The sequence below is a fragment of the Salmo salar genome, chromosome ssa06 (assembly GCF_905237065.1).
Source record: "Salmo salar chromosome ssa06, Ssal_v3.1, whole genome shotgun sequence".
NCBI lineage: Eukaryota > Metazoa > Chordata > Actinopteri > Salmoniformes > Salmonidae > Salmo > Salmo salar.
The window spans coordinates 30,044,739-30,068,371 of NC_059447.1; the positions used below are offsets into that span (position 1 = coordinate 30,044,739).

At 42.9% G+C, this 23,633-nt stretch overlaps 2 protein-coding genes across 10 annotated transcripts; one reads left to right on the forward strand and one right to left on the reverse strand.

The window, feature by feature from the left end:
- Positions 1 to 1,487: 1,487 nt before the first annotated feature.
- On the forward strand, positions 1,488 to 8,445 carry apol (apolipoprotein L). Of its 8 annotated transcripts, none has more exons than XM_045719450.1 (7): positions 1,488 to 1,882; positions 2,053 to 2,203; positions 3,588 to 3,706; positions 4,519 to 5,115; positions 5,213 to 5,248; positions 5,364 to 5,492; positions 5,595 to 8,445. In XM_045719450.1, the coding sequence occupies exons 4-7, from the start codon at positions 4,643 to 4,645 to the stop codon at positions 6,583 to 6,585; spliced, it is 1,629 nt and encodes a 542-aa protein (XP_045575406.1). In that variant the 5' UTR covers positions 1,488 to 1,882; positions 2,053 to 2,203; positions 3,588 to 3,706; positions 4,519 to 4,642; the 3' UTR covers positions 6,586 to 8,445.
- Positions 8,428 to 16,665, reverse strand: LOC106606913 (eukaryotic translation initiation factor 3 subunit D). Of its 2 annotated transcripts, none has more exons than XM_014203380.2 (16): positions 16,524 to 16,665; positions 14,714 to 14,839; positions 14,560 to 14,605; positions 14,212 to 14,348; positions 14,044 to 14,129; positions 13,861 to 13,933; positions 13,547 to 13,662; positions 12,733 to 12,865; positions 12,358 to 12,505; positions 12,024 to 12,154; positions 11,771 to 11,856; positions 11,259 to 11,388; positions 10,987 to 11,129; positions 10,638 to 10,830; positions 10,304 to 10,403; positions 8,428 to 8,527 (listed from the first exon to the last, which is right to left on the reverse strand). In XM_014203380.2, the coding sequence occupies exons 2-16, from the start codon at positions 14,834 to 14,836 to the stop codon at positions 8,511 to 8,513; spliced, it is 1,662 nt and encodes a 553-aa protein (XP_014058855.1). In that variant the 5' UTR covers positions 14,837 to 14,839; positions 16,524 to 16,665; the 3' UTR covers positions 8,428 to 8,510. The 2 variants fall into 2 exon arrangements, with proteins under 2 accessions (XP_014058855.1, XP_045576191.1); XM_045720235.1 differs by having other exon boundaries at positions 13,547 to 13,668.
- Between the last annotated feature and the right edge of the window lie 6,968 nt (positions 16,666 to 23,633).

The window sequence follows — 23,633 nt, forward strand, 5'->3', positions numbered from 1 at the left end:
ACACGGAAAATAAAAGCCACCTAAAGACCTAGTAATGATTCCTGCATTTTCACCGACCCTGTAACCAAAATACAGGTATCAGGTCTGTGTGAATGGTTCTCTGCTTTTTGCAGGTACATTTATAATCACTTCCATTCTTTAACACCTTCCTAATTTGAACTGCAAACAGCAACATCCCCCACTCCCCACCCCTCCCAACTTGCCAGTTTCCCACTGATATGTATAAAAGGGTTATACCTGCAAATAAGTTGTAAATAAGGGGATGTTTGAAAGGGTAAGATTTAGGATTTGATTAAGATCCCCATTAGCCGATGTCAGTGGTGACAGTTAGTCTAGTGGGGTCCAACACATAACGAAAAAGATATTACAGACAAAATACTTTACAATTGACATTCATTTAAAACATCAACATGTAGTCCGCATGTGTGTTCATCTATCAGTTACACATACATGTCACATGTAGTCCACATGTGTGTTCATCTATCAGTTACACATACATGTCACATGTAGTCCGCATGTGTGTTCATCTATCAGTTACACATACATGTCACATGTAGTCCACATGTGTGTTCATCTATCAGTTACACATACACGTCACATGTAGTCCGCATGTGTGTTCATCTATCAGTTACACATACACGTCACATGTAGTCCACATGTGTGTTCATCTATCAGTTACACATACATGTCACATGTAGTCCGCATGTGTGTTCATCTATCAGTTACACATACATGTCACATGTAGTCCACATGTGTGTTCATCTATCAGTTACACATACATGTCACATGTAGTCCACATGTGTGTTCATCTATCAGTTACACATACACGTCACATGTAGTCCACATGTGTGTTCATCTATCAGTTACACATACACGTCACATGTAGTCCACATGTGTGTTCATCTATCAGTTACACATACACATCACATGTAGTCCACATGTGTGTTCATCTATCAGTTACACATACATGTCACATGTAGTCCGCATGTGTGTTCATCTATCAGTTACACATACACGTCACATGTAGTCCACATGTGTGTTCATCTATCAGTTACACATACATGTCAGTATATACACACAAAAGTGATGAATGAGGAAGGGCGTTGTGTCATGAGGTGTTGCTTTAATTGTTTTTTGAAACCAGGTTTGCTGTTCACTTACTCTATATGAGATTTAAATATTGCCTTATATTTTTTACAGGTAACATACCACATCTGTCTGAAATGGATATTGCATTTGTCAGCTACCCTCTGAAGTCACTAGTATGTGACTAGTCTCACCATCCTTCCAAATAAAACTTTAAAATTGTTGGTAAATGGAATGAGTAGAAGGGAGAGTCGGTCAAGGACTGATTCGGACAAGGCGCTAAATTATATGACAAGCGATAGTTTATTCAGAGTGAAAATATTTGGTACAGCGTGCACGGACTCGTTCCAGTAGCTCTGAGGGAGCCAGCGGAGGAGAGCGCCTAAAACAGTTTGTTTACATGTTTTATACAACACAGAAAGTAGGTTGAGTGTTGAAGTCCCGATCCTCTGGTTGGCTCAGGTCCAGGCGTTGTCACCGTCGATTGGCTCCATCTGTTCATGCGTCTTCCTGCGATCTTGCACAATGTTCTGATGATGTTAGGTTTCTGTCAAAGGTTCTAAGTCTGGGTGTGAGTGCCTTGGATAAGCTATGGCTTGTGTGTGTGTGTGTTCCTGTTTTCACAGGGTCGAGCATGCCAGACACTGTTGCTGTTATCACGAGATGGGGCCCCGCAGGCTTGTGGTTGGGCCAGTTCCTGTTATGTGCTGCAAGTGGAAACATCAGTTTGCTTGTTTACACATTGAGACATAACTAGTTGGTTAGTGGAAAACATGTGTAATAGCTGCAATTCATGGTAATAACGTTTGTTAGCTTGGTGCATGTTAGAGGCACACTAAGTAGAAAATCTTACAAATTCTTACAAAATGAACACACAAAAAAATAGGCCACAATGTTGTTCCACGCAACAGATTTGTTTACTAAAGAATTTGCTCTGTGTTTTGGCGTTTCTTTCTCGCCTCGCAGTCTCAATCATTCAAAGGCATGGTGGTGACGTGGCCAAGCGTTCTTATTATAGCTCAACGGGTCCAGGAGGAGTTTGGTAAAGGGAAACGAAACTGAGAAGACAACATTCCCGGTGTAGGGAGAATGAACAGCATTCAGCGCCTTTGTCAAGGTGAGTGAGATTTATAAATCCATATGTATTTAATTCAGTGAAAGGGGCTATCAACAGTTGAAACAATAACAAAGCGTTTTACCAGCCCGTTTCAGCTAAAAATTGAGGGATGTAACTGGAGATTGTAACCACTTCACAGACAGACCTATGCATACAAGGACTGACCATCCATCATATCAACATTATAGTTTTAACCATGTATTGAGGGTATATAGTGTTTGTTTACATTTACTTTGTTTGCAAATATTGGAGTAAAACAAGCTTATATTGTGGGTTCTGGTGGGATATGAGAGTTGGACTCAGCTAATGAGGCAATACATTATATTCTTCAAGAGATAATGTGTACACAGGGCTATCGTTATTTTATACATTCCCAACTGCAGATTGTCCCTTTTGAAATGTTGTATTACGAAACGTTTTAACACCTTTGCCCCAGTGCTTAATTTGAGCCGGATCCAGCATGTCTCAGATTTGACTTGTTCGTTCCGGTACCTATTTACCATTCTAATAAAAGCGATGAGCGTTAAATCAAGTTGCCTCGTCGTTATTGCTCCCGCCCCCCAGAATGATCATCACGTGAAAGCGCGGTCTTCCGGTGTAATCATCATATCTTGCCACACTGATTCAAGAACTGCTTTCTTATTTGTACATAGTGGTTATGGGGATTAAACTAGCTAGCAAAAGTGTGGGTAGAATGCAGTAACATCCTCTGACATTAAAAGAAAAACTAAGAGCCCTCAGAAAAAAGTTTTTTAACATGCCCAAACCAAGGCGCATTTGGTGGCAGCAAGCATTGTAGACAAGGTTTAAGAAGACACAGGTTATAGTTAACACTGAACATGAAAAAATGCACAACAGCCAGTCTTCCACACAGCCTTAGGAGACTAAAAGCCTATATTATTTTATTTGAAGTACTATTACGATATTGTGATATTTGTTCTACTGCTACATTGATGTCTTGAAAATTAGATGGAATTCGGGTCTTGTAAAACACCACAGCTGAGTATGTGTGCATATGCATATGGCGGGTGTTCTGCAGTCACGTCTGAAACTGTTGTAGTACACTGTCTAGAATGAGGAAATAAGAAATCGGAATCAGCAACTGATTCCCCTGTCCATTTCACCACCACATATAGTAGGCTACTTGGCTGTTTACTCTGTCTGCTGCGCTGCTACGTTATTTGTCACTTTCCTCAATGTGGTCCCTGGATGGATGCCACTCCTCGCGCTCACAATGTTTTCCGCGACCTCCCGATTTACAAATTAAGTACTGTGTTTGCGCATGTAGCTATGCGATGTCTGTGAATCCTAATTCAAAATTATTTCAGAAGAGAAATGTAGACTTTTATTTTTCATGCCTGTGATTTTTTTTAATTATCCACAGTTCCATTGGACATGCATTGGGGACAAGGCAACACTGTTCAGTAACGATATCAACCAACCAGGAAATGTCCAAACACATGGAGAGCGTCATGTCACGGTGAGACTGTTAAACAGTTAAATGTAACTAAATGGAATAAATAAATGTAATCTACGTAATCCACAAAAGTAATGTATCATGAGAGGGCCATAAACAATAACCAGTAACGCTGTATACCCAAAGAAAGGTTAAAATCTCACATTTCTGGTAAAAAAAATAGTTATACATTGCTGAGGTGTAGTCACTTTTGAGGACAAGCTCAAGTACACAGTACAAATATGAAGTATTTTATATGATGTATTTCCAATTCAACAAAACTGTATGAATATGGATTGAAATGACTTATGCTTTCTAAATATAGCATAATCAAATTATAAAATGACTAACTATAGATTTATAGCCATTCATCTAAAACGTATCTCTTAATGTGTTACCATGATGAAACCTGTGATGTAGGGTTCAGGAGTTGATGGACAGTTGGAAGAGTGAATGAAATGGTAGGAGGGACATCCCAGCTTCAAGTGGTTTCAGATTTCACATCCTACATCACATAGGCTCAGAAAAAATACTACTGTGTCCTTGGGAACCAGGGCTTTCGCTTAATCCATTTCGATCTACTGTGTCCACAGATCGATTTATAAGCGAAAATGTCGGTTGGAACCGGTACCAGAACCACATAGGGGACCTTACATTTAAGAGGTTTATTAACTGGGGCAGTAAGGAGAGTGTTGTTGGGCTACATTACAAAAACAACAGAGGGCAGTGTTGACAAAGAATCCAATGTATTCATTCAATAAAGGTTAAAGGGTAAAGTTGGCACTCTGTAAATCTACAACTTCGTAATTTTATATAGTGATTATCCTGAATTCAATAGTATAGCCCTCTTTTGTTACAGATCAGCGTTAACAAGGGAGCCCTTGGGCCAGTACATCTCAGACACCCTCAGCCACATTCACACAGTGAGGGAGTTCAGCGACAGGCATTCCAAATGGGCCCTTCAGAGGGAGACAGAACTGGAAATGATGAGGGACATCAAGGAGAGGGCAGACAGAATTGACCTTAAGTTCGACCATGTCCGTAACTCAGCGACCAAGGCCAAGGCGTTTGGGGAGTTCGTATGGAGCGGTCTGACCCAGGTGACTGCAGACAGTAGGCGTGAGGAGCTGGAGAAGGAGCTGGGAGCTGTACTAAAGGACACTCTGGGAGGCCTGGAGAAGCTGGATTACTTCCTGGATGCTGTGGAGTGTCTGGCGGTCACCTGTCTGTTGGTGTTTGAGGAGAACAGGTTCCTCTGTCTGCCTCAGGGGACGAACCCTGCCAGTGTTCAGGCTGTCATCATTGCTGCCAGAATGGCCTGCCCTCTCCTCATCCATTTTAAGAGGGATGCTAAGGCCTTCTTTATGCCCAGCCTCCTCAATGTAGAGGTGCTGGCCTGCCAACTGGATAGATACATACAAATCAGCCAGCAGGTCTGTAAAAGGATGGAGAAGGGGTAAGTGGAGCTCCCATCACAATTGCTTCAACATTAACTCATTTAATCTTCTTCATTGCCATTTTACAAACACTTGATGCCCATTTTTTCCTTCAAGATTACAGACCAGACCACAGTCTGAGAATAAACTTGGGTAAGATCCCTCAAAATCAGCATTTATATTATATTAGTTTTGTGATATAATTCAAAAGCCACATAATAATCTAATGAATATAATGTAATGTTGAAATTAATATGCATTGCTACAGTAGCTACATCAGTCAAATGCTGTTTTGGAAAAAGAAGAATGACATCCCTGTGGTCAATCTTGGTGCTGATGTGAGGGAAGAGTCCATACAAAAGATGCTCCAACATTTGAATCAGCTGAGTGATATCAGGTAAGGTTAGTTTGGTTGTTCTCTTTAAACTTCTATTGATATTTTTGATCAAGAACTATGTTTATTGGTGTAGGTAAATAGATGTTGAATCCATCTCCCCAGGATGGACCAGAACCTCAGACTGACGTTCCTGTTCCAAGGGGCTGCTCAGCGCTTCATTGGTCTGTTCAGCCAGCGCCGACCCAGGATGGAGCAGTTTCTGACCGAGCTGGAGGAGAATGCTGTGCAGCTGGACAGGATGAAGCTGGGGGCTAAGATCTCCAGTGTGGCAGGCAGCTCAGTGGGGGTAGCTGGAGGGATCCTATCCATCGTGGGCTTAGCTCTGTCCCCTGTCACTGCTGGAGTGTCACTGGCCCTCACAATTGCAGGGGCCAGCCTGGGGGTCACCAGTGGGGTCAACAGTATAACCACTGGTATCACAGAGATGAAGGTCAATAGCATCCATGAGAAGAAAGCCAGTGAAATATTCCAGAGTTTCATGGAGGACGTGGAGAGTCTCCAGGAGTGTTTGGAGGATGTGGCCAGGAATATGGAGCCCATCCTGGAGCAGAGCAGGGTGGATGTCATGCTGGGAGCAGGGAAGGTGATTGTCAAAGCCAGGGCCATCGGAAAAGGCATTGACACCATAATGGACTGTGCCTCAGCTCTGAGTGTGAAGGCCTTTGCAAATGAAGATCTAATCGCAAGCGCTGGTAAGCTGGTGGTCCAGGAAGGCAAAGCAGCACGAAACCTACCCAAGCTAGCAGGGGACATCCCGGACATTGGACAGGTAGCGAAAGGCACCCCACTAGCCCTCTCCAGCTCAGCGCGGGCTGGTTTAATCACCTTCAACGCCCTCTTCATTGGCCTGGATGTCTTCTTCATCTGTAAAGACAGTGTCAGCCTGGCCAAAGGCAGCAAGAGTGAGAGATCCCAGCTCATCCGTGCCAGATCAGCATTGTGGAGCACAGAGCTGGACTCCTGGCAAAGGATCCATGACTCGCTGTGTAGAGGAATTTGGAAGTCCAGGAAGTGCCAGAGAATCCTGGAGCAGCCATTTTACCCTCTGGAGCAGAATCTGAAAGAGAAAAAAACAATGTGTATGATACAGTAGGACAACATCAATGACTTACCAGTTTTAAGTTAGGGCCTCTCAAACATACTGTACAGTGGCACTTGGAATGTTCAACAGTCAAAAATAAATGACACAAAGCACTTTTTTTCATTTTTATGAATCATTCTGTACACAAGAGTCTACAAAACTAAAATTAAGGTAATTTGATGAAATGTATTCAGTTTATTACTTGTTCAGAGTAGTCTGTTTAATGTCATGCCCTGTTTACAATGATGTGTTCATTCAAAATACTGAAAGTGAAATGTAATAATGTTTCCAAATATTGTGCTGCTGACGTGCACCTTCATACACAGAAGACTCATATTCCTCACTTCACCACTAGTTGAAGATGTCTTGCTAACAGGCAATGAAACATGTTAGTATAATTTATTCTGATGTTGACTTGTGTGGAAATGTTATGAAATGGAAAGGTACTGATCATGTCTGGCCTTTTTTGTGTTAATAATAGGCCTACTTGATGGTATTCTGAAGGGGGGAAATATATATATATATATAAAAAAGTGGTCATTGGTACTGCATTCTCATCAGGACAATTTAATACCAGACATCAGTGATCCTGGCCTCCTTCAGGATCGCCGTGGACGATGTCCCTCCGGACCCTCAGAGAAGAGCCCCTGGAGGGGAACCCCTCCCAACTAGGCGTCCGCCACTGTCACCTGCCTCTCGGCATCCTTGCCCTGTCTCCTCACCGCCTCCCTGGTTCTCACCCACACCACGTCAAACACCCCTTCTGCCTAGGATGCCATTTCCCACAGCACTCTTCCCCACCTCTCTCTGATAAGGATTATTCGCAACCCTGAGACCTCAGAGAGGGACTGCTTGGCCTAAATGAACAAACAGAATAACATAGTTCTATTTCATTGCATATCTCTTTAAACAACCTTTTCTCACATATGTATTATAGCTGTCAATGAAAATCCCTCATGAGATCATTACAATCATTGTATTGAGAGACTGTTAGGACAGTTTATCTGACTGCAGTGTTTTCACTTCCTGTTTCTAGTTTTGCCAGGATGATCAAAAACTGACCTGGTTGAAAATCTAAGCTTCCATTTCCACCATGACCTCATCTGAATCCACCGTTTATCATACTTTTATGATATGGCAACACACAACCAGTGCCTTGAAATATACTCCACTTTCATCAGAACAATGTATACAACATGTGTTTTCCCCAGTCCTCTCCCCTCCCATCTTGGGACATCTAGTCTGATATGGCTTTCGATATAGCCATACGTCTGGCTGTGACACAGCCCCAAAAGATACTGTATGGGAACAGCTTCTTTGTGCCTGAGGGAGACTCAACTTCTGGACACTGGCTCAGTGCCAGATGAGTTGGGAGGGGTAGTTTCTGGACAGGGCCCTGGCGATAACGAAACAGACTCACTTATCAGTCACACATCTCTGGCAAACAAGATTGAATGTAAAAGGTCCCCCTTGGTAGTTCATATGTCATTATGTTTGAAGATCTCAAACAGCTACATATTTATTATTTGGCAGATAAAAGCATTGACTGGAAGAACACCTTTACAGTGGCTCAGCTTTGACCAGGTGTTTGAGGAGCAGACGGGTGACATGCCTTGGAAGTTATTTGGGACATAGATCAGCATACAGATTGATGTAGCTCTGCCCTCACCAACTACCCAGTAGCCATTCACTCAACCTGTGTACAGAAACATCAAGTATCTACATATACCAGAAACTTCAATTGCAATTAACAATATATACACTTCGCAGAATAGGAATCCTTGACTCATTTTGATGAGTCTGCTTAGTGATTATTTTTCAGTAGGAGAAAATACAAAATAAATGGAAACGAGCCAGTTTCTCAGATCTTTATTTGAATGTAATGAGTATTTTCTGTGTGATGCAGGACACCTGGTCACTAGTGCAATTGTCACACCTTAGGGTTCTTGTTCATCTAGAAAAAGAGGACAGGAAAGAGAGAAATAAGGGGGAGAGAAAACATAAGTAATTCAGAATATGCTAAACAAATTGTACAAAAAGTCAACTTAAAATCACATTACTTATAAACCATTAGACAGAATACAATCAAATAAACAATTTAAGACCACACATTGTAATATATACAGTGCTTTCGGAAAGTATTCAGACCCCTTCACTTTTTCCACATTGTGTTACAGCCTTATTCTGAAATGGATTACATCGCCCCCCCCCCCCCCCAATCTACACACAATACCCCATAATGTCACAGCAAAAACGGATTGACATTTTTGCAAATTTATATATAAAAAAAAACTGATATCACATTTACTTAAGTATTCAGATGCTTTACTCAGTACTTTGTTGAAGCACCTTCGGCTGCAATTACATCCTTGAGTCTTCTTGGGTATGACTCTACAAGCTTGGCCACCTGTATTTGGGGAGTTTCTCAAATTTTTCTCTGCAGAGCCTCTCAAGCTGTCAGGTTGGCCGGGGAGCGTCGCTGCACACCTATTTTCAGGTCTCTCTAGTCGTTCGATCGGCTTCAAGTCTGGGCCACTCAACAACATTCAGAGACTTGTCCCGAAGCCACTCCTGCGTTGTCTTGGCTGTGTGCTTAGGGTCACTGTCCTGTTGGAAGGTGAACCTTCGCCCCAGTCTGAGGTCCTGGGCAGGTTTTCATCAAGGATCTGTGTACTTTGCTTTGTTCATCTTTCCCTCGATCTTGACTAGTTTTCCAGTCCCAAACGCTGAAAAACATCCCCACAGCTTGATGCTGCTACTACCACCATGCTTCACTGTAGGGATGGTACTGGCCAGTTGAGTGGTGCCTGGTTTCCTCCAGACGTGACCCTTGGCATTCAGGCCAAATAGTTAAATCTTGGTTACATCAGACCAGAGAATCTTGTTTCTCATGGTCTGAGTCTTTAGGTGCCTTTTGGCAAACTCCAAGCAGGCTTTCATGTGCCTTTAACTGAGGAGTGCCTTCCTTCTGGCCATAAAGGCCTGATTGTTGGAGTGCTGCAAAGATGGTTGTCCTTCTGGAAGGTTCTCCCATCTCCACAGAAGAACTCTGGAGCTCTGTCAGAGTGACCATCATGTTCTTGGTCACCTCCCTGACCAAGGCCCGTGTCCCCAGTTTGGCCGGGTGGCCAGCTCTAGGAAGAGCCTTGGTGGTTTCAAACTTCTTCCACTTAAAAATGTCTACTGTGTTCTTGTGGAACTTCAATGCTGCAGACATTTTTTGGTAGTCTTCCCCAGATCTGTGCCTTGAGACAATCCTGTCTTGGAGCTCTACGGACAATTCCTTCAACCTCATGGCTTGGTTTTTGCTTTGACATGCACTGTCAGCTGTGGGACCTTATATAGACAGATGTGTGCCTTTCCAAATCATGTCCAATCAATTGAATTTACCACAAGTGGACTCCAATCAAGTTGTAGAAACAGCAAGGATAATCAATGGAAACAGGATGCACCGGAGCTCAATTTCAAGTCTCATACCAAAGGCTCTGAATACTTATGTAAAAAAAGGTATGTTTTATTTTTAATTAGCAAATAATTCTAAAACCTGTTTTCGAATTCTCATTATGGGGTAGTGTGTGTACATTTATGGGAAAAAATCTATTTCATTAATTTTAGAATAAGGCTGTAATGTAGCAAAATGTGGAAAAAGTGAAGGGGTCTGAATACTTTCCGAATGCCCTGTAAACATTGTACAGGTACCGCATAGTGCAATGGTGGCAGTCCTTCTTACCTTCCTCCTCCTCGTCCTCTTCATCATCTTCATCATCTTCTTCCTCATCTTCATCTGAGCTGAAGGTCCCGTCAGGCAAGCTATACACGCGGATCACTTGCTGTTGGCAAAAGCACACAATGATGATATTGACTCTCTGTAAGGAACACTAACATTTCTAGAGCTCTGTGTGCAGACACCGTCAGACAATGGGGGAAAATCAACTACTACAAGTTGCAGAGACAAGTACTAGTCTTTCAAGTCATTGGCAGCGCTCTACAGAAACAGTCAAGGGCATGCTCTGCTCCATGGTCAGCGGTCACAGAGGCTCAATGGTCAGCAGTCCCGGGCTCACCTTGTTGGGGTCCTTGAGGATGAGGTACTTGCCCTCCTCCAGCTTGCGGCAGATGTCGATGACGCAGCGGAGGATGCCCCAGGCGTTCTCCATGCTCAAGTTGATCTGGCTGGCAAACTCAGTTGGCTGGAACTGCTGGGTTCCCAGGACCACGTGGCGCGCAGAGTCCTTCGCGTGATAACGAGACACGTACCTGGAGACAGGAAGGCAGGGGATTTAACTGATGGAGGTCGGTTGAATTGTTTAATAACAGAGGATGTACCAAGCTATTCAGCTCATAACCAATTTAATTTATGGACAATTTGAAGGGGAAAAATGGTTGCTGTGAACAGTATATAGTCGCACTGACCCTAGCTTGAGGTACTCTGAGCCAGCCAGCATGGCACAGCAGGTCCAGCGGGCCAGTTTGTAGCTGTTGTTCTTCAGCTCGGTGGCCAGAACAGCTCCTCTCTGAGAGTCCAGCTTCTGACGCCAGTCCACTCCATTACAGTGCTTAAGACAAGAACAAAACATTCAACAACATTAAGCATTAGAGGGGAAGTTAATACTGCATTTCATCCCCAGAGATAGCATCAAATATCTAGTACTGTCTTTTCTGTCATCACTCGTTCCTCCTCTTACCCGGGAGTCCCACTCGTTGAGGGTCTTGACATTGATGAAGGACACCTCTCCATTGGCCCCGGTCATCACTCCATCGTGCTCACAGCGTACAATCAGGTCAATGTCCTCCCCCAGCTTCCAGCGGCGGTACCTGACACAGAAACAGGTGACTTTACAGGTCTACACAGCTACAGCCCTCAACACTAACCCAGAGTCCAGCAGGACACATCACATGGATCCATTTAAAAACACGAGTACCACTTTTTCTTTTTAAAAAGACCACTTACAGATGTGAATCAACTGTGATTAGATGGTCTGACTGATTAGATGGTCTGACTGATTAGATGGTCTGACTGATTAGATGGTCTGACTGATTAGATGGTCTGACTGATTAGATGGTCTGACTGATTAGATGGTCTGACTGATTAGATGGTCTGACTGATTAGATGGTCTGACTGATTAGATGGTCTGCAGTAGAGAGAGAGCAGTAGTGAGAGAGCAGTAGTGAGAGAGCAGCAGGGGTCAGTACCCACCTGTAGGCAACAGAGGCCACCTCACTCTTGTCTATGTCCTCCTCTACAAATGGGTTGGGGTTAGGGAACTTGTGCCTCTCCCCGCCCTGAGGGGAAACAAAGACACGGCATCCTATTAGAACTGAAAGAATTAACATCCAATTCAAATGTATTCTTTACAATGGCAGAAATGCTTGGACTTTTTCCACATTACACTCACATTGAAGGAATGTCACTAGACATGTCCATTGGTGTATAATTGTAGTGGTCTTACCATGCGCAGACACTGCTGGCTGAAGTTATGGTTGATGTAGGTAGCCTCCATGGCCAGGTTACGGGGCGAGTTGAAGGAGTTGCCCTCATCCTGTGGTGGCTCGTTGGCAGTCTCACTCACCGTCAACAGATCTGACACGTACAGTTACAGATGGTTAGATGAGCCGATTGCACAAAAACCGAACGCACCCCTAAACATTGGCATTATGGCAAGAAGACTTAAATATGAGAGAGTTTGATATAAGGTATAACTACTGATACACTAGTAAACAAGACTTCCTTGACCAGTCATAGATGGACCAACAGCTGAATAGATTAACTTGAGATAGCCTCACCAAAGTCAGAGTTGTCTCTCTTGTCGAAGAAGAGCTTGTTGCCCACTCTCTGCACAATGATGTCCCAGGAGTTGACTGAGCGCGTGCAGCACATCAGGGTGGCCAGGATGGCATCGGTGGCAAACACATTGCCCTGGGTCTTAGCCAACTGCAGAGAGGAGGGTATAGGGAAGGATTTACATCAGAGCAGAGAACAGACTCTACAGGACAGTGGACATTGTAATAATCATGTTTTTGTTTCTGAAATGTGTGAAACCATTAGTTCTGGACAAGAACGTGCAGACAAAACAACAAAAGGACTGAATCAATAATATGTTGCTCTGGCGTACTGTACCTGGCACAGTGCTGTACAAGTGTGGAATTGAGAGGGTGTACCTTGCGGATAACCGGGTCGTCGGTGGTGGTGACTGTGTGAAAGATCCTCTTGATGCTCTTGAGAGGCTTCTCGTTGCGAGTGGTGACGCGGTCGAAGGCCTTGTCGTAGTACTCCAACGCACCACAGCACTCACTGAGGGAGAAAGAAAATCAACTGACTTTACGTGGATATAATATTGTCTTCCAGTAGAAACAAAAAGGGAAAAAACAGACTAGACTCACTGCAGGTGAAAAGCAACTTGAACATCATGTTATTCAGAATGTGGGTTTTGTTCTGAACTGTGAGACAGACTGTAAAAAATATGGACAAAGCCATCGATGACATTGTTTCCTATGAGAATGCTCAGTGGCGCATTTCATGATAAGGAAGTGTCATTTCAGCATGTGACCATCCTTTTACACAGAGGAGTTGTTGGAAACCTACTCTATGAAGTGACGTTGAAAGCTAGCTCAGTGCTGCTCCCTCTCATTGAGTATCTCAAATTGAAGGCCGAGAGAGGTACTGCAGGCTGCCATTAGCAACTAGATTATTCTTATAACTTTGTCTGTGATTTTAAAGTAATCGGTTCAAGGACATACATCTGGTGAAATAGAAGCCATTATTGGTACCATGATTGTGTTTGAATATTTTGTTTATATACATCTACGAATACTGACCAAAGAGCACCATTTCCCCTTTCACTATAATGGGGGATCCTGTTTTGTGGAAACAATGCCCGCAGTACCGCGGTCGTCCATCAACTTGAACTCAACGCGAGGGGGCAGTCGTTCTCCCCTGGATTGAGCACAGATGCAGTGTTGATAAGTCACTCACATGTCAGTGGGGTCTTCCACCTCCATGTATCTCATCTTCATCAGCCTGGGGAAGTCCATCTCCTCCTTCACCTCCCAGTCACTCCGGACCTCCACCGACGAGTCCCGGGGTTTCAACTGGGCCTTGAAATGAAAGGTATGAGGGGGGAAAGGGAAAGGGGAGGGAGGAGAGACAGGCACGTATGGTAGCGTTAGCAGGTGTTTGGGAAGACTGTTGCCAGAAACTTCATACGACCACATCAGATGTTATCTGAGGGGTATGACAATACGGTTCAGATGTCCGGAGGTGAACTGATGTTTTTGATCTTCCCATACCTGGGATTTCTGGTCCCACTTCTGACGGACGCCAAACTGCTTCTGGAACTTTTTCTGTAGGCGCATGCGATCCCTGGACAGAACCACGTGAGATAAGACAGAGTTGTAGAGAAAACCAGAACAACATGTGTTTTAGAAAGCCACATTAGCAGTGGATTGGCTAAACAACTGCAGGCAGCTCACCTCTCCTTCTGCTTGGCACTCTTCGGGAGGGTCTGCATATTGAACTGGGTCAGGTTCCTGCGGTCCTTGTCCCTGCGCAGATTCCTCTGTAAAAACAGAACATCCTGTTATAGAAAAGGTGACACAGAAAAGCCTTTTAGTGTGTGGTCGAGCAGGTTAGTCTTGTACCTGAGCAAACCTCATGCGGTTCCTCTGGTAGGCAGTCTTCTGCGTCTTGGCAGTGTCCACCAGCTGGAAGCTCGTCTCATCCTCCTCATGGAAGTAGGCATACTGACTACCACCCCCAAACTGAGATGAATACTTGTCTGTCAAAACATACAACCAAATGTCAAATGATGGCATCCATGGTCTGAAATACCTCAAAATCAATATTGAATATAGACATTTAGAATAGGCAATATATTCTGGATTATGTTTACACCATATCATGTTATTATCGTGAATCCTTGAAAATAAGGGAGAGCCGCACACTCTAGGAGCTCATTATCGCGAATCCTACAATACAATTTAACCCACTTGTGTATCTCTTGTCCTGGTAGGTTGCTCCTGTCCAATCAGCCACCTGCACAGATGGATAGAAAAGTAAATCAGTCAGCCTAATTTCCTCCTCTTGAGGCAGGGCAAACTGCTGTTTCTAATTAAAGGTGAGAGGCAGCAGAGGAAGACCAACCTTTCCCAGACGGTCTCCTTTGCTAAAGGGCTGGTAGGGCATGTCCTTAAACTTCTCAGGGACAGCACAGGGACCCCATCCAGAGGGATTGTCCTGGATCTCAGGGGCATGGAACTTCGCCATGGTCTGGTTAGGGCAGATGTAAACATTTAAAATGAAACGCAGATTTGAACGATATCTAGTTACCTTATACTATGTATATTAGATAGAAATTTGGTGTACATACGCAAGTGGATGATAAGAAGTATAATATATAACAATATATTAATATATAACAAGTGATATAGATAACAAGATAACAAGTGCCACTAGGGGTCACCTAAATATAATTTTAGGGAGAGAGGTCGTATTGAAATGGGTTTGATACTGTAGTTTTGCAGCTGACTCTCTCTGACGTCTCATGAAGAGGCAGAACGCATCACACCCTGGTCTGTTCAGTTTAAAGATTGTTGAAACATGGATTTGATAGTCAGCGTACCAGATTGTTTTACACCATACAGAGGACTGAATTCAATAATTCTCACTAACTTCATGGTCATGTTAACTGACTGATAGTATCTCATAGAACAAAACGTATAAGATCTCCGAAGCCTGTGTTAACCTCTGACGTTATTTTCAGCGTTTATTCCAAAACCCTATTCTTTCCCCATTAATGTTCCCCATAGGAATGGCTGAACAATTTTACCCATAGGAAGGGCTGAATGAACCAGAGGTAACTCATTTTCCCCATAGGAAGGGCTGAACGAACCAGAGGTAACTCATTTTCCCCATAGGAATGGCTGAACGAACCAGAGGTAACTCATTTTTCCCATAGGAAGGGCTGAACGAACCAGAGGTAACTCATTTTTCCCATAGGAATGGCTGAACGAACCAGAGGTAACTCATTTTTCCCATAGGAAGGGCTGAACGAACCAGAGGTAACTCATTTTTCCCATAGGAATGGCTGAACGAACCAGAGGTAACTCATTTTTCCCATAGGAAGGGCTAAACGAACCAGAGGTAACTCATTTTTCCCATAGGAATGGCTGAACGAACCAGAGGTAACTCATTTTCGGTTTTTAGGACTACAAGCTGGCGAGCTCTATAACCTGGAAAAACTCCAAACACCTTTGACAGAACTACTGAAATGCAAAAGATGTGTACCTCCATGATGTGAAGAAAATGTATGAAATGTATGCATTCACTACTGTAAGTCGCTCTGGATAAGAGCGTCTGCTAAATGACTAAAATGTAAATGTAAATAAGATTAGTAACCTTGGCCGCAGGGTCTCAGACAATGTCAATGAACAGCACTGTTTTCACTCAGCAATGCACTAACATTAGATAGGCATTTCAGTTTGCGCAGTGGCCTAGTCATCACGGACCCAGAACACATAACCATTGGATTGCTAAGAAACTGCCATCGATAGACTATTTGCATATTGCATAAGTAATCATCAAGCAGAGAATGCAATGCTAACGTCGTTATCTACAATACCCTAGCCTAAGCTTGCTAACGTTAGCCAGCTAGCATTATATTAGCAGGCGACCTAGTTAGCTAACTTAGCTAACCAAAAATGTCACAACACCAAATCTAGTAAGGGGACATTAATCGGGGACATCAACAAGTGAGCGCAACTACGTTGTTTCCATATGGACACTATGGCAAGCTAACCAGCATGCTTGTTAGCCAGGTGGCAGATAGCAATCTGCTAAGCTAACGGCGGTGGCAGTAACATCCACTCGAGTACATCTCACATTATGTTTCCCCTAAACATAATTGTAAATATGACATGTTCATACATATTTATATGTCTTATTCGAATCTCACCTTTGAGATTGTGACGACCAAACGGCAGCTTTTATTCGGCCAATCAGCCGAGTCACAATTTTCTTCTAAAAGCGCCGTAGAAAAAGGAAGTGGAAAAGTACAGTTAAGAGTTGTTTTCTGGCAGACTATAAGCTTTGTTGCATAATGCTGCCTTTCACAGGTCGGAGTGTGAATTGCACATTTTGTTCACAAAAAGTGAAATTTGTAAAAAAAAAAAAAAGAAAAGAATTGCACCACCATCTACCCCTAGATATACACCACTATCCCCAACAAACCCACCACCCCTTCACACTACTTTGGGAGGCTGGAAACCCTTCTCTGAAATCCCCCTGTAGTTCTTCTGCACTAAAATCTCAACACACAAAACATCTCTGCTGCTTCTACCATCAAATCAGTCTTCTGGGATTTCCTTTCCATCTGTGCAGTAATGACCATAGCAAAAAATGCCAAGAAGTCAACCTTACTAAAGCACAAACTGTTTGGGTTACTCTGTACTGGCCCAATACTCACTGGGATCCTCTCAGGCGCCCTCATCCATTGCTCACCATCCTCTACTTTCCTCACAGTTTTTTTGTTGTGGTATTTTATTAGGATCCCCATTAGCTGTTGCTGAAGAGGCAGCTACTCTTCCTGGGGTCCACACAAAACATTACATAATACAGAACATCAATAGACAAGAACAGCTCAAGGACTGAACAACACACATTTAAAATAAGAATATTAGAACAAAAAAAGGTCCTACTGACAGTTGCACACATTACTGACAGTTACTCACACATCAGTACATACACAGAAATTATTCAGACCCCTTGACCTTTTCCACATTTTGTTACTTTACAGCCTTATTCTAAAATTGATTACATTGTTTTTCCCCCCTCATCAATCTGAACATAATATCCCATAATGACAAAGCAGAAACAGGTTTTTAGACATTTTTGCGTTGCTTAAAAAAAAGAGGAAATATGACATATACATTAGTATTCAGACACTTTACTCAGTACTTTGTTGAAGCACCTCAGGCAGCGATTACATCCTTGAGTCTTCTTGGGTATGACGCTACAAGCTTGGCACACCTGTATTTGGGGAGTTTCTCCCATTCTTCTCTGCAGATCCTCTCAAGCTCTGACAGGTTGGATGGGGAGCGTCGCTGCAAAGCGATTTTCATGTCTCTCCAGAGATGTTCGATCGGGTTCAAGTCCGGTCTTTGGCTGGGCCACTCAAGGACATTCAAACACTTGTCCCGAAGCCACTCTTAAGTTGTCTTGGCTGTGTTCTTAGGGTCGTTGTCCTGTTGGAATGTGAACCTTTGCCCCAGTCTGAGGTCCTGAGTGCTCTGGAGCAGGTTTTAACTAAGGATTTCTCTGTACTTTGCTCCGTTGATCTTTGCCTCGATCCTGACTAGTCTCCCAGTCCCTGCTGCTAAAAAACATCCCCACACCATGATGCCTCACCGTAGGGGTGGTGCCAGGTTTCCTCCAGATGTGACGCTTGGCATTCAGGACAAAGAGTACAATCTTGGTTTCTTCAGACCAGATAATCTTGTTTCTCATGGTCTGAGAGTCTTTAGGTGGCTTTTGGCAAACTCAAAGAGGGCTGTCATGTGCCTTTTACTGAGGAGTGGCTTCCGTCTGGCCACTCTACCATAAAGGCTTGATTGGTGGAGTGCTACAGAGATGGTTGTCCTTCTGGAAGGTTCTCCCATCTCCACAGAGGAACTCTGGAGGACTTTCAGAGTGACCATCGGGTTCTTGGTCACAACCCTGACCAAGTCTCTTCTACCCCGATTGCTCAGTCTAGCCGGGCGGCCAGCTCTAAGAAGAGTCTTGGTGGTTCCAATCTTCATCCATTTAAGAATGATGGAGACCACTGTGTTACTGAATACTTTCCGAATGCACTGTATGACAAACAGGAGTGGCAATATAGTTCGCTGCCATCCTCAGTAGCTTTCCATCTAAGTTGTCAATACCAGGTGGTTTCTCATTATTGATGGACAACAATACATTTTCACACTAACTTGACAGAATAAAAAATTACAACGCTTTCCTTTCATTATAAAGTCTTTTATGCATTTCATGCCTGAGTTTGCCCACTTTGCCTATGAAATAGTAATTAAAATAATTGGCAATATCAAAAGGTTTTGTGATGAATGAGCCTTCTGATTCAATGATAGATGGAGTTGAATTAGTCTTTCTGTCCATTATTTAATTTAAAGTACTTTAAAGCTTTTTTCCCTTCATACTTTATAATATTTATCTTAGTTTCATGATTTATTTTCTTCTTCTTCTTTTTGTTTCAGCTTAGTCACATCATTTCTCAATTTACAGTAAGTTTGCCAATCAGATGTGCAGCCAGACTTATTAGCCTACTCATTTTGCCTCATCTCTCTCAACCACACCGTTTTTCAATTCCTCATCAGTCCACGGAGCATTAACAGTTCTAACAGTCAGTTTCTTTATAGGTGCATACTTATCAATAGCTGGAAGAAACAATGTCATAAATGCATCAAGTGCAGCGTCTGGATGCTCCTCATTACACACCTCAGACCAACAAATCTTTTTTACATCTTCAACTTAGGAATCTCCTATACACTATTTTAGGCCCAGCCTTTGGAACTTTGGCGTTTCTGGATATAACCCACTACAGTATAGTATGGTCACTATGTCCAATGGGTGTGGATACAGTTTTAGAACAAAGTTCCGCAACATTAGTAAAAATCCTGCTCTATACACGTGGATGATATATTTCCTGTAGTGTTTGTAAACACCCTGGTAGGTTGATTAATAACCTGAACCAGATTACAGGCACTGGTTACAGTAAGAAGCCTTGTTTTCATCAAGCTGTCCGCTCAAGACCAGTCTATATTCAGGTCACCAAGAAAAAAGACCTCTCCGTTAACATCACATACACTATCAAGCATTTCACACACATTATCCAGATACTGACTGCTAGCACTTGGTGGTCTATAGCAACACCCCACAAGAATAGACTTGAGATGAGGCAGGTGAACCTTCGACCGCAGCACTTCAACAACATTTGACATGAGATCGTCTCTTGACAGGAATATGGCTCTGAATATATATACCAACACCTCCCCCACAAGCATTCCTGTCTCTTCTACAGATGTTATATCCCTGTATTGCTACTACTCTATTATCGAAGGAATTATTTAAGTGAATCTCAGAGATAGTCAATATATGAATATTATCTGATGTAAGCCAGTTATTGATTTCATTAACCTTATTTCTAAGGCTATATATTCATATGGGCTATCTTTATCCCTTTACTGGGTAGCTTATCAGAGAGAACATAATATTGAGAAGAAAAAGAACAAAGCAAGAAAATAACACACTCCGTCCAGGTCTCATGTGGAGACTCTGGGATTTCATCCACGACAATGTTATTTTGCCTTGATTAGTCTTCTAGATAACCCTGTTTCCCTGTCATTGTTAACATAGATGTCATTTCTCGTGGATTTACAGTTAGTTGCCATCTTTCTGCAGTCCTGTTTTCATCACATCAAGTGCTCCCTGGGAGAAATGCAAATAGTTTTTCAGGTCCTGGACCTCTGTGGTAAGATCTGCCTCAGCATATGACACTTTCTGCATGGCTCTAACCCTGGTAGCCTCAACCTGTCTCACTCGCACAGGACATTTATGATCCCAAGCAACATGGGCAACCCCACAATAGAAACACAGCACTTTTTCCACCAAAACGACACACTCCTTTGTCCCATGCCCTCCTGTACACTTCTCACACTTCGGAATCTCCCTCCTACATACTGCTGCAATATTACCATAAGCTTAGTACCTGAAACACCATAGTGGGTTTGAAACAAAAGCTCTTATGGGATACCTGACATATCCTAGCATGACTTTATCAGGTCAAAACTCACCATCAAAACTCAAAAAGGATAGACAGCGTCTCCTCAGTCTCGAGCTTGCCACTGGGACTGCGTCGCACAGGGACGTGCATCACAGACACTGGGGATCCTCAACTCCACCTCAACACTCTAACCCACCCCAGTTATCACTCCTTTCAGCTGTGCTCTGCTCCGGAGAGCAAAGCAAGACACAGCTCTTGTCCCGAGACACGTGGTGTGGAGCGCCCGCTATTTACGACAATAATAAAAAGGACTGTATGGAACAAAAATAAGAAGAGATAAAGCCTACATATATTCTTACCATATATTCTTCTTCTGTACCTTCACCCAAATATTCTAGGCTGTGCTACAAGACTTGCGCTACCAGGTACCGAGCTTTCAATAAATTATATCCTATGGCGTTAATATAAAATATTCAAATATGGAATTTCTCACCAGTGTAGTCATAAATCTTGCCCAAATTTTCATTACCAAAGTGAAAGCGGGGGAAAGAAAGGGTGAGTGTGTGGAGAGAGGGTTGGGGAGGTGTGTGTGTGTGTGTGTGTGTGTGTGTGTGTGGGTAGTGGTGCATTTTAATTCTAGCTGATCACTGCCACTAACACACCTGACAAACTTAGTCATGTGTAACTGCTTGGCTGGAACAAATGTTCACACATCTCCGAAACCTGGATTAATATGAAACCCTGATTTACTGGTGGCCAAGGAATGTGTTTAATTGCAGAGAACATAAGCCTTGAAGAGCAGGAGATGATCCAGCTGGCAGAAGATACAGAGATGAGTGCAGTAGGCCCATGTATATTGCACTACCTGCATGAGGCAGCTTGATGTACAAGTACACCCCCTGGACAGGACACCAGTCTGTTGCAGGGCCTTGAATACTTTAAACATATGGCGCGTCGTCCCTACCACATCGCCATTATTCTAGATAATGTACAGAGCGTCAGCGTATATTCCTTCATACAAATTGTATGGGCTAATAATGTAGGCTATATGTCAGAAAGCAGCACAGTTACCGTGGATTGAAACACTTTTACCTCTCTTTTGAAGGCATTCAAGTGATCAGGGTTCTGGGAATTACGCAGGGGAAAAATGATGTACAGCATCAGTTCGGAGGTGATAAAGATGCATACTGATGGTGTCAGAAAACATGTGAGCCTCAGCCCTCAGCAACTACCTGAGGGTATGTTATTAGTAGTCGTTTTGTTACCACACAGTGCTCATATCAATTGCCATTTTCACTAACACAGTTTTGCATGCTCTTTGATTGATATTATATAATGTTAATTTTGTTATGCCAATTCTTTTCAACTGGCCTTTCAAATGATCTTTGTGATATAAAAAAGATGAGGGTGTCACGCCCTGACCGTAGAGATCCTTATTATTCTCTATGTTTGGTTAGGTCAGGGTGTGACTCGGGTGGGGAAGTCTATGTTTTCTGTTTCTTTGTTTTTGGGCAGAGTGTGGTTCCCAATCAGAGGCAGCTGTCTATCGTTGTCTCTGATTGGGAATCATACTTAGGCAGCCTGTTTTCCACCTGTGTTTGTGGGAGGTTATTTTCTGTTTAGCATTCTGAGCCTGACAGAACTGTGCGCTTTCGTTTTTTTCGCCGTTTGTTATTTTGTTTGAGTGCGTCTTGAAATAAAGTATCATGAACACTTACCACGCTGCGCCTTGGTCCACTTCTCCTTCTTACGACGAGCGTTACAGAGGGACAGGAGAAAGAGGCGAAGAGGCAGAAGACCAACGCTACAATGTTTTGCACAATGTGTGAAGAGGGAGTGTAGGGATCTGGTTAAGGAGATTATTAGGTTGATGGGCAGGTCTGCTTCAGTGGACGCAATCATTGGTGACATGGCCCCAGAGGAGAAAGTGGGTTTAACTGTCTATATCAGAAGCCAGTAATATGTGTGTGCTTCTCTCTGTGTGTTAAGGGTGGCAGCTGAATAAGAGTTCTTATGAATGTAACATCACCCCAAGTGGCAATACATCATTTTAGGTTTAATTTACAATTCAATCAGTCACAAACATTTAATTTCATTGTCTAAAATGTAATGGAATAATTAAATTGGCCCATACATGGCGTCCCTGGAGGAAAAAGTTTGTCATCCTTGACCACCAGGAATGGTGAAGGATGATGCACACCTTTGGACCAGAGCTCATACAAAGAATGTTTACCTACAGTGCATTGGGAAAGTATTCAGACCCCTTCCCCTTTTCCAAATGTTGTTATGTTACAGCCTTATTCTAAAATGGAGTAAATAGTTTTTTCCCCCCTCATCAATTTTTTTTGAAATGATAGCAAATGTATTATTAAAAAACAGAAATACCTTATCTACATAAGTATTCATATCCTTTGCTATGAGACTCGAAATTGAGCTCAGGTGCATCCTGTCTTCATTGATCATCCTTGAGATGTTTCCACAGCTTGATTGGAGTCCAGCTGTGGTAAATTCAATTGACTGGACATGATTTGGATTCTACCTGAAACCAAGAAGGGTTTTCATCTGGGGAAAGCCGAAGAACCCTTTCGGAACCCTTTTTTCTTGACATTCTGTATAAGCTTGATGATATGTTTTTATGTACATTGAGCCGCAAAGTAAATTTCCCCACAGGGATAATAAAGTCCTTATCTTATCTCATGACTGATTTAATATGGAAGTGTTATCATTACAGCCCCCCCCCCACCACAGAGAGGGAAGTTGGTGATAACGAAAGGGTGTAAAGACATTTACTAGGACCTGTAAGTATCATAGGAATTTTATCATAGGAACTTCTCTCTTGCTGATGTAGAATAAATGTGTTAAGAAGGTTGTAATCTTGGCAACCAGAATGCCTACACGAAAAACAGCCATCTGCCTCAACTGGCTGAGTAGGACATGTGGCTGTAGTGCAGTGGAGGCTGCTGAAGGGCTCATAATAATGGCCGGAACGGAGGAAATGGAATGGCATCAAACAACTGGAAACCACGTGTTTGATGTATTTGTTGCCATTGCACTTATTCCGCTCCAGTCATTACCACAAGCCCGTTCTCCCAAATTAAGGTGCCACCAACCTCCTGTTCTGTATGTAGTGTGTTACATGCTGAACTGAAATCAATAAACAACAGTCTAGCATAGGCCTTGGGGTTCTCCAGGTGCTTAACAATGAGATGCAATGATTTGTGCTATACTCTTGATTGCATCATCAGTCCCACGATTTAGCTTATTGGCAAATTGGTAAGGATCTAAGGC

What these genes read in the sequence shown, in the direction of transcription:
- apol (XM_014203372.2), top strand. Translation starts at nt 3,400, where the DNA reads ATGTGGTCCCTGGATGGATGCCACTCCTCGCGCTCACAATGTTTTCCG. An exon ending in ATGGAGAGCGTCATGTCACG is followed by an intron (nt 3,684 to 4,518) that starts GTGAGACTGTTA and finishes CTTTTGTTACAG; the next exon opens with ATCAGCGTTAACAAGGGAGC. An exon ending in TGTAAAAGGATGGAGAAGGG is followed by an intron (nt 5,116 to 5,212) that starts GTAAGTGGAGCT and finishes TTTTCCTTCAAG; the next exon opens with ATTACAGACCAGACCACAGT.
- LOC106606913 (XM_045720235.1), bottom strand. Translation starts at nt 14,836, where the DNA reads ATGGCGAAGTTCCATGCCCCTGAGATCCAGGACAATCCCTCTGGATGG. An exon ending in ACCGCATGAGGTTTGCTCAG is followed by an intron (nt 14,130 to 14,211) that starts GTACAAGACTAA and finishes CTGTTTTTACAG; the next exon opens with AGGAATCTGCGCAGGGACAA. An exon ending in ACGACCCGGTTATCCGCAAG is followed by an intron (nt 12,506 to 12,732) that starts GTACACCCTCTC and finishes TCCTCTCTGCAG; the next exon opens with TTGGCTAAGACCCAGGGCAA.